Source organism: Neovison vison, chromosome 12 (genome assembly GCF_020171115.1).
Source record: "Neovison vison isolate M4711 chromosome 12, ASM_NN_V1, whole genome shotgun sequence".
Lineage (NCBI taxonomy): Eukaryota > Metazoa > Chordata > Mammalia > Carnivora > Mustelidae > Neogale > Neogale vison.
Genome location: NC_058102.1, coordinates 84,040,270 through 84,057,764, shown reverse-complemented (window position 1 = coordinate 84,057,764; position 17,495 = coordinate 84,040,270). Strand labels below are relative to the sequence as shown.

General features: G+C 53.1%; 1 protein-coding gene across 1 annotated transcript in view; it reads left to right on the top strand.

Annotated features, from left to right (window-relative positions):
* VDR (vitamin D receptor) overlaps positions 1-5,594 on the top strand; it is a 55,509-nt gene extending 49,915 nt beyond the window's left edge. Inside the window, exons 7-9 of the mRNA XM_044227240.1 lie at positions 1,579-1,730; positions 1,947-2,063; positions 3,349-5,594. Of these exons, the coding sequence (XP_044083175.1) occupies positions 1,579-1,730; positions 1,947-2,063; positions 3,349-3,608 (529 nt within the window). The 3' untranslated portion in view covers positions 3,609-5,594. The remainder of the gene's footprint in view (positions 1-1,578; positions 1,731-1,946; positions 2,064-3,348) is intronic.
* The last annotated feature ends 11,901 nt before the right edge of the window (positions 5,595-17,495 follow it).

The following is a 17,495-nucleotide window of genomic DNA, read 5'->3' as shown; positions in this document are numbered from 1 at the left end:
AGGACAGAACTACACACAGTGGGTATAGCTCAATAGAAAAAGCTATTAACCCAGGAGTTAACAACCTCCTGGCTATCTCCGGAGACTTCCAGGTACCCTGGCCCCGGAAGGATCCTGCGTCTGCAAGGAATGCTGAAGGAAAGGGGTCATGTAGCCTCTAAGGGGGAGGGGCTTCCAACTCCAGCACTTGGAGACTGTTTTCAGTGCAGACCCTTTGCCACCATCCTAACCATCATCCATCACCCGTGGATACAGAACTCTCACCCATCAACACCTGTTTCTCACCTCTCACCCAAGTGCAGCCCCAGAGAGGATGGCAGCCCTCTCCAAGTGGAATTTCCAGGTGGAAATGTACAGTCAGGAAGAGAAAAGGAGGGAAAACTGGAAGCAAGTTGATCCGTGGGTGCTGCTTTTTCCCTGTCATTGTTCAGGCAAGCCCAGCTCGTGACTCAGAATAGTGGAACCAGTCATTGGCCCCTTCTCCTCAGCACAGATTTATTGACCTTGTTGTGCTCAGGGCTCCATAGTCATTGTGCAGGCAATGCTGAGGTAGTTGGGAATGAATGCCGGCCCTCAAGTAGCTTGCCTACTGGCTCTGAACTCAGAGCCACAGACAAGTGTGTAAGGGGCAGAGCTGAAGGGGGAAGGGTAAAGAAGATGTGCAAGCGGCAGGCCATGAAGAAATGGTTCTAATCCTACTGAAAGTAACTGGGGGGTCGGGGGCTCCAAGGGAGACCTCACCAGGTTCAGAGTCAGGAAGATGAGGTGCAGCAGAAGAAGCAAGGCGTTCTTGGCTGGGGCTGGCGTAAGAACGCCTGACATTGAACGTGGAGTAGTGTGAAGTTTCTAGAATGGAGGGTGGGTGGAGTTTGCGAAGGGAAGAGGGCTGGAAAGACAGGTTGGAGCCAAGGGATGGAGTATGGGCTTGACCCTCATGGGGTTGAGAGTCCGTGAGGGTTTCCAAGCATGGGTGATATCTTGCTGCTGCAGCTATAAGCATCGTGGAGGAGAGACCCGAGAGAGACTTGGTTCCAGAGTTCTAATCAGAGGCAACTGAGAAAGAAGACAGAGCTCTAACCAGCACAGTCCTGATGGTACTGGGAAGGAGGTCAAGGGCTCAAGAGACATCCTGGAGACAGAGTTGGCCGACGGTTACTTCTGGGAAGGACCAGAGGACAGGAGGGAAGAATAAGAAGGCATGGGAGGTGTTGAAGATGACTGGCCCATACCTCTCCCTGACCTCCCTCTTCCCTCTGTAACCCTGAGCGTGTTTCCCCAGGCTCTTCTTCCTGCCCCTAATAGCCCTGGCCGCATGGGCCTGGGGACACTGGTGAGTCCCTGGGTTATCCCTGCCTTAGTAACTGAGCTCCTTTTCTTCCAGCCTTGGTACACAATCACAGCCTGACATGTTCTCCTTCAGGGAAACAGTTTTTTTCCCTTCCGGTCAGAACCCCAGCCCTTCAGTGAAGGACCCAGGGCACACGCTGGTCACCTGGCAGGTGCCTGGAATAGCACGCTGATTTGCGTAATGGGAAGTTCTTGACCAGTAACCTGACTCCTCCCTGCCCTCCCCGGCAGAGACCTCACTTCTGACGACCAGATCGTGCTGCTGAAGTCAAGTGCCATCGAGGTCATCATGCTGCGCTCCAACCAGTCCTTCATCATGGACGACATGTCCTGGACCTGTGGCAGCCCCGACTACAAGTACCGCATCAGCGATGTGACCAAAGGTACCTTCGGGCCCCGCCTCCTCCCTCTCCAGCTCCCCGACTCTGGTCCCCCCACTTCCTGGGGTCACGGGCCCCGGTCAGGCACATCGGAGAGGGCAACAGGGAGAGAAGGGTGAGAAGCGGGCCCCATCAGGGGCAGGGGCGGGGGCGGGGTGCGGTGGTTTGGGTAGGTGTCTCCCCAGTTCCGCCCGCAGCATCTGGCCATCTCTCTTACAGCCGGACACAGCCTGGAGCTGATTGAGCCCCTCATCAAGTTCCAGGTAGGGCTGAAGAAGCTGAACTTGCACGAGGAGGAGCATGTCCTGCTCATGGCCATCTGCATTGTCTCCCCAGGTATGGGGCCTCACAGTCGGGAACTCAGGGATGGGGGAAGGGGTCCAGCAAGGGGAGGAGGAAGCAAAAGGAGAGACAAGAGACACCCATTTGGCTGTGTTTGCACAGCCCATGTGATATGTGTATGCCGAGAGGTCCTTCCCTGCCTTTGGCCCTGAGACCATAGGGGTTTCAGAGGTGGGACTCTAAGGAACCAGATGAATGGGGTTTCTCAGGCCCTAGACAGGTCTGGATGTCCCCAGTACTCAGGTTCTGCTCTTATTTGAACTGGACTGAACTTTGCTGATACTTGAGATCACCTGTGAGGTAGGGTAGAAAAACTTGGGGCTTATACAGACTTCTACCTCGAAAGCTTACCTGATGGGTTTTGGAGGCTGTGCTGTGACCCTGAGCTTTTCTATCTATTGGGGTGGGGAGAGAGAGTGAGAGAGAGGCTAGGAAGGAGGTTATTGGGGTTCTGGTATGTTTCGTGGTACTGGTGGATGATTGTGGTACTGGTGAAGAGGCCTAAGGGGGATAGCGCTGTCTCCACCTATGATGAGGGAACCAGCAAATGGCCTCTGATCAGGGATGGCCTGGGGACCCATGGAAGGAACATGGGCTCCCCATCCCCTGCCCAGCCAGCACTCTCTCATTCCTTCTTTCCTGCACTCAGCCATGATTTACTGAGTACCTGCGAGGTATCAGGCACTGTGCTGGTCATTGAGATTCAGCCGCAAACAGGACACAGACTTCTCTTCCATGAAGCATAGGAGGAGACATTAAACAATTACTCTTTTATGACTCATTCTCATGTGATGAAAGTTTGGAAACTAAACACATGCCTGATACTACAGCAGGGTATAATAGAGGAGAGAACTTGATGCAGTCTGGGGAATGGAGGTAGGGGTGATGGGGAATGGTCCTTTTGAGGAAGATCTTGAAAGCTATTGCCTGAAGGGTCAGCTAACTTCCAGACAGAGGGAAGACCAATGTGAAGCCTGGAGGCCAGAGGGCACGGCACATCAAGTTACTGCTGGAAACATGGAGCCTAGAGATGGAGGGAGAGAGTTGAGCTGGAGACAGGGCCTGATGCGACCTGGGACCCTTGACCCAAAATGCAAGGGGAAATGGTTGAGAGGCTTTAAGGGGGACTGTGGTGTCCCAGGTCAGCAGCCATACAGGGGATGACCTGAGAGGATGTTGAGACTGAGTGTCTGGAGATAGGGGTCCTGGGGAGATGGAGTACAAAGGGACCTGACTCAGAGCTCCTGTGCCCTCTCCTCCCGCCTCCCTGTGCTCACAGACCGTCCCGGGGTGCAGGATGCTGCCCTGGTGGAGGCCATCCAGGACCGCCTGTCCAACACACTGCAGACCTACATCCGCTGCCGCCACCCGCCGCCGGGCAGCCACCTGCTCTACGCCAAGATGATCCAGAAGCTGGCCGACCTGCGTAGCCTCAATGAGGAGCACTCTAAGCAGTACCGCTGTCTGTCCTTCCAGCCCGAGTGCAGCATGAAGCTCACGCCCCTGGTGCTGGAAGTGTTTGGCAATGAGATCTCCTGACTAGGGTAGCCTGCCGGGGCTTCTGGGCGGGGCTGCTCCTCTGGGGCCTTGTGCCCCGGCCTGGGGCGTGCTACTGCCCGACACACCTTCCCACCCCCTCCGGAGTTCAGCCCCTCCTCTCCCACCTCCCTTGCCACCCAACCCAGCCTGTCTCCTGTCCGACCTAACACCAGGGCTCCCTTTCCTGCCAGCCGCAGGCTGCCCCCCAGTCCTGTAAGACCTCAGTGATGGGTTGCTGTTTGTTTGATAAAGAAACTCAAGTAGGGGAGCGGGGACAGATGTTAAGGGTGGGGCCTTGCCCAGGAATGGCCCTACGGATCCAAAATCACTGCTGGCGGATGCTGAGTGGAACAGTGAGGCAGGAGAAACACACCCATTCCTCAGGGACAGAGTTACCTGTACCTCCCCCCACTCCAGGCCTGAATGTCTAGAGCCAAGTGGGGATCTCCTTCCCCCTGCTTCCCCCACGATGAATAACTAGACACAAACCCTCTCCCACCCTCCAACCCGGTCCCATCCTGCTGCCCATCTGCGCTGTTTAGTCCCAGGGCAGTGTGCCATGATGGAGCCTTCTCCCCTTGCTTCTCAGCCCTGGCCTATCTAGGATACTCACTGCCAAGGATGGTCAAAAACAAGGTGACAAAGGTCACAAATCCTCCCTCACCCACCTCTGCTGGCCAAAGAGCCCTCCCCTAACACGTCAGTGCCCACTTCATCCCATTGATATGGTAACATTCTTCCCAGAAGTTGCTCCTGGTGGGCCTTCTCCACATGGCAGGGACCACTAGCCCAGACCCCACCCGCTGAGAAGCCCAAGGAGGGGTGAGAGCAGGGCCTAGGAACTGAGGGACAGGCAAACCCAGCCTTACAGAAGAGTGGTAGATGGTGGCCACGGCTGTCCCTGTCTCCAAGCCCAGGGCTCCTTGCCCTGGATCTAAGAGGTTGGTGGAGACCAGAGCTCTCCTTCCAATGATCTACGTGGCAAGAGTGAGTTGCCCCCAGGTTGCAAAGAAATGCCCAACAGCATCTTCATCCTCCCCCTGCCAGTCCCTTACCTCCTGTTCAGGAAGGAGAACCTTGGCCATGGGTGCTGGTGGGGCCTCACCCTAGGATGGTGGAGGGTGATCCTGAGATGGGCATATTCTCCCAACTCCGCCGCCGTCTGGAGAAGCCGTGCCACTCTGCTTACCTGTGGTGCCAGCTCTTTCCCACCTGGCAAGGAGGGATGGAAGAGAAGAACCTCAGACCCCCATAGGCTCCCCATGCCCTCCCAGGGGGCCCATCTAGGTGTAGTTCCGAGACTGCCGTCCCCCTGAGACCGGGAGCTAGTGCTCCAACACCTCACTGTGGGTGGTGGGAGAGCAGTCTGGCCTCGGATGGCTAGGCCAAGGGAGCATCTAGGGTGGGGTCATGTGGGGTTGCCCTTCCTATTCTCACTCCAGCACCCCGAATCCAGAAGGGATGGGGGCCACTGACCTTGAAACTCCATTTATTTTCCCTGCTATAGCTGGCCCAACCAGGGAGGTGGGAACACTCACTCTGTTTCCTCTGGGGTGGGGTCCCCGGGTGAGTGAGATGTAGGTGTGTGGGACTGCTGCGGAGGGGCCCCCTCAGGGGTCGGAGAGGGTCCCGCAGATTGTTGCTTGAGTGTGGGGAATGCGGCTACATTCGGTGCCTCTCTGGGGAGGAGTTCCTGTCAGCCTCTACCCTCCTGCACTGTTCCCAGAAAGCCCCCAGGGAGCAGGGAGACTTCCACAGGGAGCACTATCTGTGTCCACCGGGTCCGGGCTCCTTCTGGTGGAGAAACCTCTGACAGCCATGTTTCTCATGGCCCAGGGCCTCCAGTGTGGCCGAGGCCGATATTTATTAGCCAGAAGTTGTTTTCACAATCAGATTCCATCTTGCACCACATTCCAGTGTAGCAGGGAGTCCTTTCCTATGACCAATGAAGAGAAAACTTACATTGTAAACAAATTCTGTACATCAGCTGTTGTGATTGTCCTCGCTGTTATTTCACAAATGAGGTAGAGGCCCTTGTTGGATTTTGGCTGCAGAAGACATTGGTCTGGCATGCTAGTCGGTGGGCAAAAAGGCTGAAAAATCGCCGCACTAGTTCACCTCCCTTGCTAAAGAAAACCTGACTCTTGCAGGAGGGTGTGGTCCCCAAGCTCAGATACCTAGTTAGAAAGAGCTCCAGGGGGACACCTGGGTCGCTCAGTGGGTTAAGCCTCTGCCTTTGGCTCAGGTCATGATCTCGGGGTCCTGGGATCGAGCCCCGAGACCGGGCTCTCTGCTCAGCGGGGAGCCTGCTTCCCCCTCTCTCTCTGCCTGCCTCTCTACCTACTTGTGATCTCTCTCTGTCAAATAAATAAAATCTTTTAATAAATAAATAAATAAAAGGAAGGAAGGAAAGAAAGGGTTCCAGGGATGGGCCTGGTCTGGGGACTCCCCACCCAGTGCTCTATTGGCTACACCACACTTGAGCTCAGACCCCATTTCGCCCCCTCCCCCAAAGATGGCCCTAGTCCTCTAGAAGAGGGTCTGGATTTTCGACAGCAAATCTAGATCCTGGGCCCCTGTGTTCCTTCCCTGAGTTGTCACCCTGCTGACCCATCAGGAGGGGGAGGGACACCTCAGCCTGTGTCTCAATGTGAATCAGACCCCCCTTCCAATGTGGCCCAATGGGGTCTCTGCCTCAGCTCTGTATAATGCTGTTGCCTTATCAATAAAATGCATTTGTCTTTGTAATGTTTCTACCTTCCCAGTTCTCCCTCTGGCCCTGCCTCCTCTAGGGCACCAGACTGGAACCCTGGAAACTACCAGCTCCTCAGCCGTGGGGCCAAGAACACCAGCTCACCACCGAAGGGATATCTGGGAGTGGGGGAGGAAAAGAACAGGAGTAAAAGTGAGGTTCCACAGGACTGAAGTGGGAAAAAATATTATCTATTCTATTTTAGAATGAGAGAATGAGGCTAGACATTTAGAAGTCTAAAATGGTTAAAACCATATTATTGGAAATACTGGAAAGTGTGCACCTAGATGCCAAAGATGCAAAATTCTGGGAGATGGGAAGATCCTTCTGTGGGCTAACGGGAGGCAAGTTGGGGAATGCAAGGGAGGCCAACAGAGAAGGTCGGAATGTAAGACAGATCCAGGGAAAGGAACAAAGGAACAAAAGAAAGCTTTAAAGAGTGCCTTCTCAGTGATTTCCAAAGAGAATAACAAGTTGCCAGAAATTTGTCAAATAAACAAATGAAGAAAGATCTGCTTATGGTAATAAAATGAGCTGATACTCACATAGCACTTACTTTGCAACAAGTACTACTGTAAATAAATGTTTTAGGCAAACCAACTTGCTCTATACTTCCGTGGATCCCAGGGGAGCTGGGCTACTGAGAACCCCATCTGACAGAGGGGTAACTTGCCCAAAGCCCCACTGATGGCAAGTAACAGAGATGGGATTTGAACCCTCAGCAGCTGGCTCCGGAAGGCATTAATTCACTCCTGCACCATTCTGTTTCCAACTGAGTTGAGGAGCCTGGCAAATGACAGATAGTCTTATCAGCTCTCTACTGAAGAACATGTAAGGGGGGTTCCCATTCCTACAGGAGGCCCTAGCATGTATGATCAATCAGACAGTGCTCTACTCGTAGAAAGTCTGGGGTCACCTATGCTGGGTCCAATCCAGTGTGGCTCTTACCTGAGAACCTCAAGAATGAGAACCAGGCCACTGTTGGCAAAAATGCACCTCGTATTCGAAATGCTGTGTGGAGAACTGCAGATGCTTCCTGTGCCTAAACGGATTCCCAAGGGACCCAGAGGAGCTGATGTGTCCCACTCTGTTCCCCAAGGAAGGGAGATGTATGACAAAGGCCACATCCCCAAACTCAGCAAACAAAAAGACCCAACCAAAGACACAGCACCGTGCTCTGTGAATGGGGAAATCATGGGCAAACGGGGCATTTATTTTAGAATAAGTCAGATAGTCTGGAACCCTGCAGGTGTGATTTACTTTAATTTTTCAGAACTATCTGAAAGGCTATAGTGTGCCACCACAAGATGGGTTGGTAGTAGAAGAATTGGGGATAGGCCCCGAGGACTATTTTGTCCCGAAAGATGAATGGGCTTCGAGAAAGAAATCAACAGCTGCCTATACGGGCATGTCTCCAGCTGGAGAAGTGTGAAGAGGAAGGTCTGGAAAACCATTAGGAGAATCTGATTTAGCATTTTATGGAATGCAGGAATGCAGGGTCTCCAAGGCTGTGTGTTCCCATAAAATGAGAGGAAGACACCCCCAAAAGACCTTAGTGTTAGGAGAAAGCAATGTGAAGTTTCCATATTGCAAGCTTTGGTTCTACGCCTGTGCTGTTCAATGCTGTGGCCACAGGTGACTATTTAAGTTGAAATTTATTAAAAGTAAAAAAAGGAAACATTTAGCTCTTCAGTGACACTAGCCACGTTTCCAGGGCAACGGGAACAGACAGTCCAGACTCAGAGCATTTCCCCTGCTGCTTGAAACCCTGCTGGACAGGGCTGGTCTGCACACGGCGTTCTTACCTGGTACTAATCGTGTTGATCTGCTGAGCAGACAGCCACTCTGCTCGACTGTAGCTTTTCATAGAAGCTATGAAGGAAACATCCTCCCTTTACACCAGGCAAGGCTGGAACTGGGTGGCTGTGTACAGTTCTGCTCCTTAAAAGAGACAGAAAGGGAAATCACAGGCCATGGGGTTGATAGCTCCCCAGCTTTATGTGACAGAAATGGCTCAGCAGCATGTGGGGAAAGATGGGTTCCTTCAGCCCTGGGGGGCACACAGATGGCACCTGTCTGGAGTGGCTCGAGTCTTCAGGTCGGTGACGCCTGCTTCAGCCAAGGCTCCTCAGAGGCTCTCTGCAGGGTGGGGTCTGTCTCCCAGCCCAAGGGAAGGTCTCATCCTGCCTGTGTCCTGTCCGTTCAGTACCTAGTGTAGGCAAATCTGTGCCCAGGAGGATGAGAAGCAGTGGGTGGCAGGGGTCCCTGCTCCAGATGGCTGCAATCGTCTTGGAGTCTCCGTATTCAGACAGGTCATACAGGATGTATGAGGGAGTGGCTAGTTGGGGTCCCAGGAAGCTGACTCTGAAATGCAGAATGAAGTACGGGGAGCTTACTGAAGAGAGGTGGAAGCAAATGGGTCAGGGACAGGGAGAAGTAGGGCCACGGTGTGATCTCAACTAGCACTGCTGGGGAGTTCTGAAACTGGGACCACCCTTCACAGGGCCCCAAATTGAGGTGAGGAAGCCGGTTTTTTTTTTCCCTGCATCAGCGAGTCACTGGATGCAGGCCAGTCCCCAGGAAGAGAGTGTGACCTTGACAGGACCTTGAGCTCCTTGGCTCTTTTCAGCCAAAAGCAGGTAGGACTGGAGGTGTGTCTCTTCACAGTTTGTACAACCAGATGGCACCCTTCAGAGTGAGCTGCTCTGCTTGGGGAGGAGCCAGAAGGCTTCCAGGCCCTGCCCTTTGGGTCTCTGGTGGGGGGACCCCAACAGTCCCCAGAGCTCCCCTCCAGAGGAGAGTGTTCCTGGCATCTTCCCAGTTAGGGATGATCTAGTGCTCTTTTCCTAAATCATCTTGAACTTCACCACTAGGTGGTGCTACTGCCCTACAGGGACAGGCTTGAGCTACCTGCTTGGCCTCTTCCCCCTCTCCTCCCTCTGTTTCCTGCTCTGGCCTCTCTCCATCTCCGGAAAGCAGCTGAGATCCAGCAAGGTCCTGACTCCCCGCTGCTGGAGGCACCTGGTTGGTGCTGTTTCGGCCTCCTCATGCCAAGGACCAAGCAGGTTGGACAAGGGACCCGCTCTCTGGCTTCCCAGTCTATCCCTGGAATCACAGCTGCGGGGCATGGGGGTGCAAATCTGACACACCTTAGCCAAGGGTCCCCCAAGACTGAGCTCTTGTGCCTCTGGACACCTTCCATGCTGGCTCCAGGTTCCCTCTGAGGTCCAGCCTGGTTGCGTTGGCTTTATTGCGTTCAAGCACAAGCACCAAACTCAGTGCTGGGGATACAGATGTGAGTAAGACAGACACTGCCCCTCAAGAAAGGTGCAGTCCAGGAGGACAAGACAGACCTACAAACAGAGCATCCCCCAGCAACACGTGCAGAAGCCACCAAGCAGATGGAGAGTCGATCACTCAGCGCCATAAACTGTTATTGGGTTACCACCCTGGCTCTGGGGGAACTTGGGCAATTTTCTAAATTTTTGAGCCTTAGAATCTTCACCTACAGAATGGCAACAAAATAGTGCCTACCTCTGGTTTGCTGTTGTGATGGAATCTGGGTAAAAAACGAACCCCACTTCCTGGATGCAGCCATGACTCAGAAACCCTGGGCAGCATCATTATTAGGCTTCAGAGCAGAGGGTAGTCCAGTAAGTTTTCATTAGGAGTTGACATTGCTCCCATCCCCTGACCACGCATCCCCACTGAGCCCTCTGGACTCACGCCAGGTGGTGTCCTTGGCCTCAGGACTGGAGGGCTCCTGCTCCCCAAATAGCTGTTAGAGCCCAGGGAAGGAATCATTGTGCCATCTGGCCACCAGAGGGCAGGTGTGCAACTTAATAAGCCCAAAGCAGCCGCTACCTAAACCACCCTCTGAGGAGAGGTGAGGGAGATGGGAAGCTGGGCACAGAAATCGGAAACACATGGAACTCTAGATAAATATTGTCTCCAACTTCTTCCAATGACGCTCTTTCTTTACCAGTGTCCACTAGATCCTTGCTCCTTTGGTGAGGTGGACAGCCCGCCACGATCCAGCCCGTCTGCCTGCCTCTCACGTGTCACTGTCCACACGTGGAAACTCCAGCTACTGCTGGGTCCAGGCCCCTTGCAGGTCTCTGACTGTGCATGTGCCTTGGGCGCCTCCGCACCGGTGGTTCTCAGTGCTTTGGTCTTAGGATCCCCTCACACTACTAAAAATAAGGACCCAAAGAGCTTTTATGTATGTGGGATTGTGTCTGCCCATATTGGCCATGTTGGAAATTTAAATTGAGACATTTTTAAAGTATTTATTAAATCTTTTAAAAGATTTTATTTATTTACTTGTGAGAGAGAGAGAGCATAAGCAAGGAGAATGGCAGGCCGAGGAAGAAGCAGGCTTCACGCTGAGCCGGGAACCCAATGCGGGGCTCGACTCCAGAACCCTGGGATCATGACCTGAGCTGAAGACAGATGCTTAACCGACTGAACCACCAGGCATCCTTAAATTTTTTTTAATTAAAAAAAAGTAACAATAACGAATGGAAGTTAACATAAATAACACATTTTTTATTAAAAATAAATTTTTTCTGGATGCACCTGCGTGGGTCAGTCAGTTAAATGTCCGCCTGTTGGTTTTGGCTCAGGCCTTGATCTGAGTCCCTTGTGGGGCTCCGTGCTCAGCGGGGAGTCTGCTCGAGACTGTCTCCCCCCCACCCCTCCCCCACGCACCTGGGTGCCCTCTCTCTCTACAATAAATAAAGCTTTAAAAATAAATAAACAAATAACCTTTTTTCCAAAGCAAAACAATTTGCGGACAAGAAGGCATTGTTTTACAGTCTTGCGAGTCTCTACCGTTTGGCTCCATTGAAGGCAACTGGGGTCTCATATCTAGCTCTGCATTCCATCTGTTAGGGATATCACACACCATGAAACTTCTGGAAAACACCTCCGTACGCAGCGGAAGAATGAGAGTGAAAAGGCAAACCATGTCTTAGTTTTACGATGAAAGTAGTTTTGGCCTTGTGAGGGCCCTGCATGGAGCTCAGAGGCCCACAGGGATCCCCAGACTACACTCTGAGGCCCACACTGTACTTTTGTCTGTGCGGTTGTTTCCTGGGCCAGCCATGCCCTCCCCTCCTCCCTGATTCCCCGGTTTTCTCAACGGGGCTGATTCCAGCTGCTCCTGCCTTTGCAGGCTCAGGGTTCAAGTCTTTCAAGAAGTCTTTCCGGAACTTCCCTATGCCATACCCCACCCCTCGCCCTGTGCGCCCTCTCTCTAGAAGAGAAGTGTTCGCCTACCCTACTGTAGAATGAAGCACCCACTATTGTGTGTTGTAAGTTTCTGTTTTGCCTTTGGGGCTTCCCACCAGACTGGAATGAACGAGGGATTCCACAAGGTTGGAATGAATGGATGAATGGATGAATGAATGAATAACGGGCAACGTCCTACCCACTTCTGTGAGCTCGAAAAGATCTGGTCTTTACAATAGATGTTAAGGGGGAAAAAAAATCTGCCTGGGTCCCTGCTAGAAAATGAAATGCAAACGGACTTATGCAAATTTAAACACCTTCCCTTGAACTTTGGAAACTGAGAAGTTAAGACCCTGTGTGGCTTCAGAACCCGTATATGCTCAGTACCTACCTCTCCCTAAAGCATCTGCCACATCTTCCTCATTCCCCCATGTAGACAGTTTGTTTTTGGACCAAAATGTGGAACTCAGCATTTCTCTCGATTCCTACTTATCTGATTTGATTTATCCCACACCTTAGTCTGCTCAGATCCTTTGAATCCTCATTCTGTCATTCAATATTCTGACCGTCACCCCTGGTCATATATCTTCCAAAACTTAGGTCTTCAGACCATGTACAGAGTTGACTGAGACCGAGCCAAAGGCTATGCCCTCCTGCGGGTTGACGTTAGTGCACCGACCAGAAACACTTCGGTTCAGTTGTTCCCTGGGAGCAAGGGGAGGGGGTGGACGACGAGGCGTTATGTCTCAGGAGAAGGGAGTAGTTGGAAAGACCCAGGTATCCACAGAACAGGGGAAATTGTCAATGTTTCCAAAGCCCACCCTTCTTTGGAACCTAATAGTCTCCCCCAAGTCTGAACAGACTCTTACAGAATGAGACCAGAGCCAAGCTCTGGATCAGGGATCCAGGGGTATCTGTTACAAGGAATGCAGGAAGAGATAGATCAAGTATCATGTTCCCAGCTGGACTGTTCTGCAAATTCTGTCTGAGCTGGACTCAAGGAAGAAAGACATAGGCTCGGAGAAGAGGAAGGCTGTAGGCAGTGGGCAGAACGCTCCCTGGGGGTCCCTACCCTGAAGGCGAGAGGAGAAGTCACACATAGCCCAGGCCAGCAACCCTTATTTAGCTTCATGAGGCCTCCCCACTGCCCTTTGCACTTGTGCACAGAATCCTAAGGGGCGTCTAGAAAGGCCTGGGCCACTCTGACCCCACCCCATCTAATTAAAAGTCCTGCCGATACCTGTGAACACTTGCGGCAGCAGACGTGAGGCTAGAGCCGGGAGAGGGCTGGGGTCCTAACAGTGTCTGTTGCCTGCTTCTCTTCTTCCATTTGCCTACCCAGATGGGCCAGGTAGACCCGGCAGCCCGTCAGAAAAGGACCAGCAGCCCAGGTCAGCCCAGCCTGGGTACGGAGGACTGTGAGCTCCCAGTTTAGAGTACCATTGAAACCCCCTCCTGGTGTCCCCTCCGTTTCCTCCAGCCACCCCACTCCCAGCTCCTTGGGTTTAAAGTTCTTTCCCTCTCCCACCCTGGAGCCCCAGGGGCAGGAGGGCATGGTGGGGCAGCCGGTGGTGTTCGAGTGGGGATGGGGAGAAATGATAAAGGGGATGGGCAAGAAGCCAGCCCTACTTCCTCTCTGATAGGACCCCACCCCGGGGGCTCCCTGCCTTCAGCTGTGTTTAAGGGGAAGCCTTGAGGTGATGAGGAGTGGAGAGGAAGAAAGGGAGCCATGTCAGTAGACAGGACACCAGGGCCTTTGGAGAGGACCCATGCTTTGATGTTAGTTCATCCTCTGAGCAAATGCTTACCCAATTCCTCCTACCCTGGACCAGCATGATGCTGGGCTAAGAAGGCAGCATAGACAGAAGGAGTTCAGGGGCTCTCCCACCCCCCTCCCTCCATTCCTGGCCCCGGGGAAAGCAGCCAGGCTAGCAAGGAAGAGCATGGATTTCAACATTGGTTCTTCCTCCTTGGGGTGGAATGACTTGAGGTCTCTGGGCCTCGGTTTCCTCGCCTATGAACAGCAACATGCATGACTAGGTATTTGCAAAGACGGAGGGAATGCATATGTAAGATTCAGAGGAGTGCCTGGCACCTAGCCAGTGTTTGAGGACCATTAGCCTCCTTTATTATCATTCTCCTTGCCTTCTGGGGATCCTCGCCTCTAAGTGAGGGTCCTCTTCCTTATACAGAGCTCCCTCCCCTCAACACACACCCATGGCCAAGGCAGGATTGGAGGAGGTGGGGGTTGGAGCTTGCAGGTGCACACCTGTCATGGAGGGCCACGCTGGTACCCCAAGGGAGCTCACTGCCCTGCTCACTCTCCCAGCTCCACACCTGCGGGCAGGGCAGCTTTTGTCTGGAGCAGAGCTCCCCAAGGCAGGAGGAGCAGGGGCTGGAGACCAGTTGACCATGCCTGGCCTGAGGGCACTCTGTTCCAGTCTGGGGCTCTGCTCCACCCCATTATCTCCTCCTGCAAAGCCTCCTCCACCCATCAACCCCCAACCGAGATTAGAGACCCTCAACTGTCTCCAACTGCTCTGATTCAGGGATAAGGCTGGACCCTTGTCCCCGCTGCTACACAGACACACACACACAGACAGACAGACAGACACACACACACACACACACACACCAGCCATCCCCATCTCGGTGCCATGGTGCAGGAGGCAGTCTGTTCTTTGGGTCCCAGGGAGCTAGGAGGCAGGTGTCCCCAGTGGGGAAAGATCTAAGGCCTCCCTCGGTCTTCCTCTTGATTCAGTGCTGCTAAGTCTTTCTTGTCTCTGCCTCTCTGTGTCTCTAGGCTGCTCTGGCTGTTTCTGCCTGTCTCAGGCTGCTCTTCCCCCACCCCCAGAGAACACCTGGCTCCTCACATCAGATAACCCAACCACAGCAGCTCCCCTCACCCCCACTCAGCTTCCAGTAGCCCCCTCCTCGCCCCTTGCCCTCTTCCTCCCCTGCCTCCCCCACCTCATAGCTCCCTGACTCACCTAGATTCCGGGGTGGGGGGTGAGGTGGGGGGAACAAAGCTTTAAGGCCCTATTGGGTAATGAAGGTGCAAGAAGACAAATCTTTCTACCCCCCAACACATTCTCTCTCTCTCTCTCTCTCTCTCTCACACACACACACACACACATACATACACTGTGGAAATTCTATACCCCCATGCCCTGTAGGAAACAAAGTGGGGGAAGGACCCAGGGACCAGCCTTGAGGTATGAGGAAAATCCAGCCTGAGGAAGTGAGGGGGTGATGGTTGGGGGGCAGCTGCCTCTGTGTCTAGGGGCTCCACAGCTTCTAGGCCAAGAGAACCTTCTTCCCTGTGCCAGGGCTTCCTGTCTGTGAATGGTCACCTTCAGTCCCGACACCACACACCTTCCCAGCACAGGGAAGTCACCTTCAGTCCCACCACGTGCCTCTCTCAGGCCAGGTCCTGGGCCGGGGAAGTGGATGGACTCCATCTGGGCCATTTGCAGCCCCTGCCTCCTGCTCCCCGATGAAGGCCAAGGAGGGAGGAGCTGGGGTGGGGTACTGTGGAGGAAAAGGGGCTGAGAGTGGGGGTGTACGGCCAGCACTTGTTAGACCCATCGGGAAGGGGAGCGGTGGCACACAGCGGTGCTGGGACCAGGGGGCCAGTAGGTGCCTGGTAGCTGGGGATGGAGGTTTTAATGCCTCTTGACAACAAGTGAATCATAGGCAAATTATGTGGAAATGATGGCATAAATAAAGTTGTGTTATTTCAAGGCCCCAGTATGTCAATGAAGGAAGAGAGCGGAGGGGGAGGAACAGCAGGCTGGCCAGGCCGGATGGTACCCGTAGGTGGGGCCCAGGTAGAGTTCCTGGAGGGGAGGGTTGTGGAGGTGATGGCCCACTCCCACCTCCCACCACCTTCAGGGAGACATGAAACAGTAGGTGACAACCACAGCCCACCAGTCCCTCCCCCAGGGCAGAGCAGTATTCACATCCCCCAAGCTCTGTGATGATCCCCCAACCCTCCCCCGTCTCCCTGGGGCCATGCTGCCTGCTTTTGACTTCTCTGGGTCCTGTGCCCTGGGGTATGTCCCTCCGTGCCCAGGACAAGGTCTTGCCCCAATCCGTGACACAAGACTCAGTAAAGCTCCAGGAGCTTGGAACCCAGACAGGGACTCAGAGCTTCTCCCATCAGGGAAGGGCTGAGCTGATGGCACAATGACAGCACCTGGCAGGTGCACAGAGCCCCGTAAATAAACTCAGGGAATGAACGAGATCATCACCTCCAGAAGGTGGTCAGGGCCCTCCGTGTAGCCCAGCCCAGGCTTCTGATCAACCTCCATCCCCCCTCTCCACAGGCCCTGACAATGCTGACAATCCTTAAATGACTAGAAAAACACGTACACTCATACCACCTTACCTGATCAGTACCAGCTGCGTATTTCCTCTCCGTCTTTTCCTCTAAGCCCCTGTTGGGGTTTTTTTGTAATACGGTTGCCATCACAGTTCATACACAAATCGATACTCTCTTGCGATGCTATGTTGCATTCATAAACATCTTTATAACGGCTTCATAATTTTCTATTAAGTGGAAATGTAACTTGCTTCACAATTTTCCAGTTGTAGGAGTTCAAATTGTTGGTAACTTTCCATATTCTAAACAGTGCAGGGGTGAACGTCACTGCACGTATTCCACTCCCCCTCCTGAATTTTGGCTGCAGAAACCTAGTTTAGGGTACATTGGGTGGCATAACTGAGCAAAGGGTGAGACCATTTTATAGCTCTTACTATCTGTCGCCAAATTGATTTCAAACATGTAAATTTCACCACACTCTCACTAAGGCTGGAAAACAGTGTCTACCTCCCTCTTATTTTAATTGGCATTACTTTGATGGCGATCCCCACCTCCTCTACTAGCTGTATCTCTTTTTTCCCTGAAGAGTCTTTTGCTCTTTCAACTTCGGTCCACCACTCTTTTCGTGTTCATTATCAATTTGTGTCAGTTTCCGTCAGAATGGTTTTAAAGCATCATCAGTTGCAGCAGAGGACAAACCTCCCCTTTCCCACCTTCTCTCCCACTTTGGATTCTGACACAGTATTTCCTCTTGCTTCTTTTAAATCTCTGACCGCTCCCTCTCGGCCTCGTTCATGGCCTGCAACCTCTCTGCCCACCCAGAAACTTTGTTCTCTCATGCTCCTAGATTTAGCCGTCTTTCCAATTCCCATCTCCTCCTTTCCCTGCTCTTATGATCTCATCCATTGCTACCAACAACTCCAGATCTCACTGAGGACCCCAGATCTTTATTTTGCCTTCCCTCCTTAGATAGCAACCGTCCACTTGACACCCCCTCCAGATCTCCCACCAGCATCGAAACTCCACAGATCCGCTGCTTGGCTGTATTTCCCCCCAAATTCACTTCTCCTACCACACTGCCTAATTGTGCTGCCTGAATCCCTTTGGGTTTGCAGTTGTGTTTGGAAGGGGACAGAGAAGGGTAGAGGCTGGCCACCTGAAGAAGAAATAGGTTTCCTCCAAACTTCAGCTTAGAGCAAGAGGTCGAGGAAGAGAAGGAGAAGACCCGTTGTCTGGGAAGATGCTGCTCTGTGACTCAGTTTCCCTGCTTGCCTATATGCTAGGACTGGTTGCAGGTCTAGATGCTTGAAAATTGAAAAGTGGGTGGCCTCCCTCCTAGAGCCAATTAACACTTCATGTGGCCCTCACCTGCCGCTCCTCCGTTTCTGGAGCCTCTTCCCTAGCAAGGAGCTAGAAGGGCTGAAGAAGCAGCTCAGCTAGGGGCCAGCTAGACCTGGGCTGTTCACTACAGGGGCTGCTTGCCCTGGAAATGTGGCCGGCCAGGACTGCGGTGTGTGGCAAGGGGACACCTCACACCGCTTTTGCAAGACTTAGTCTGAGAAATGGTTGTAAAACATCA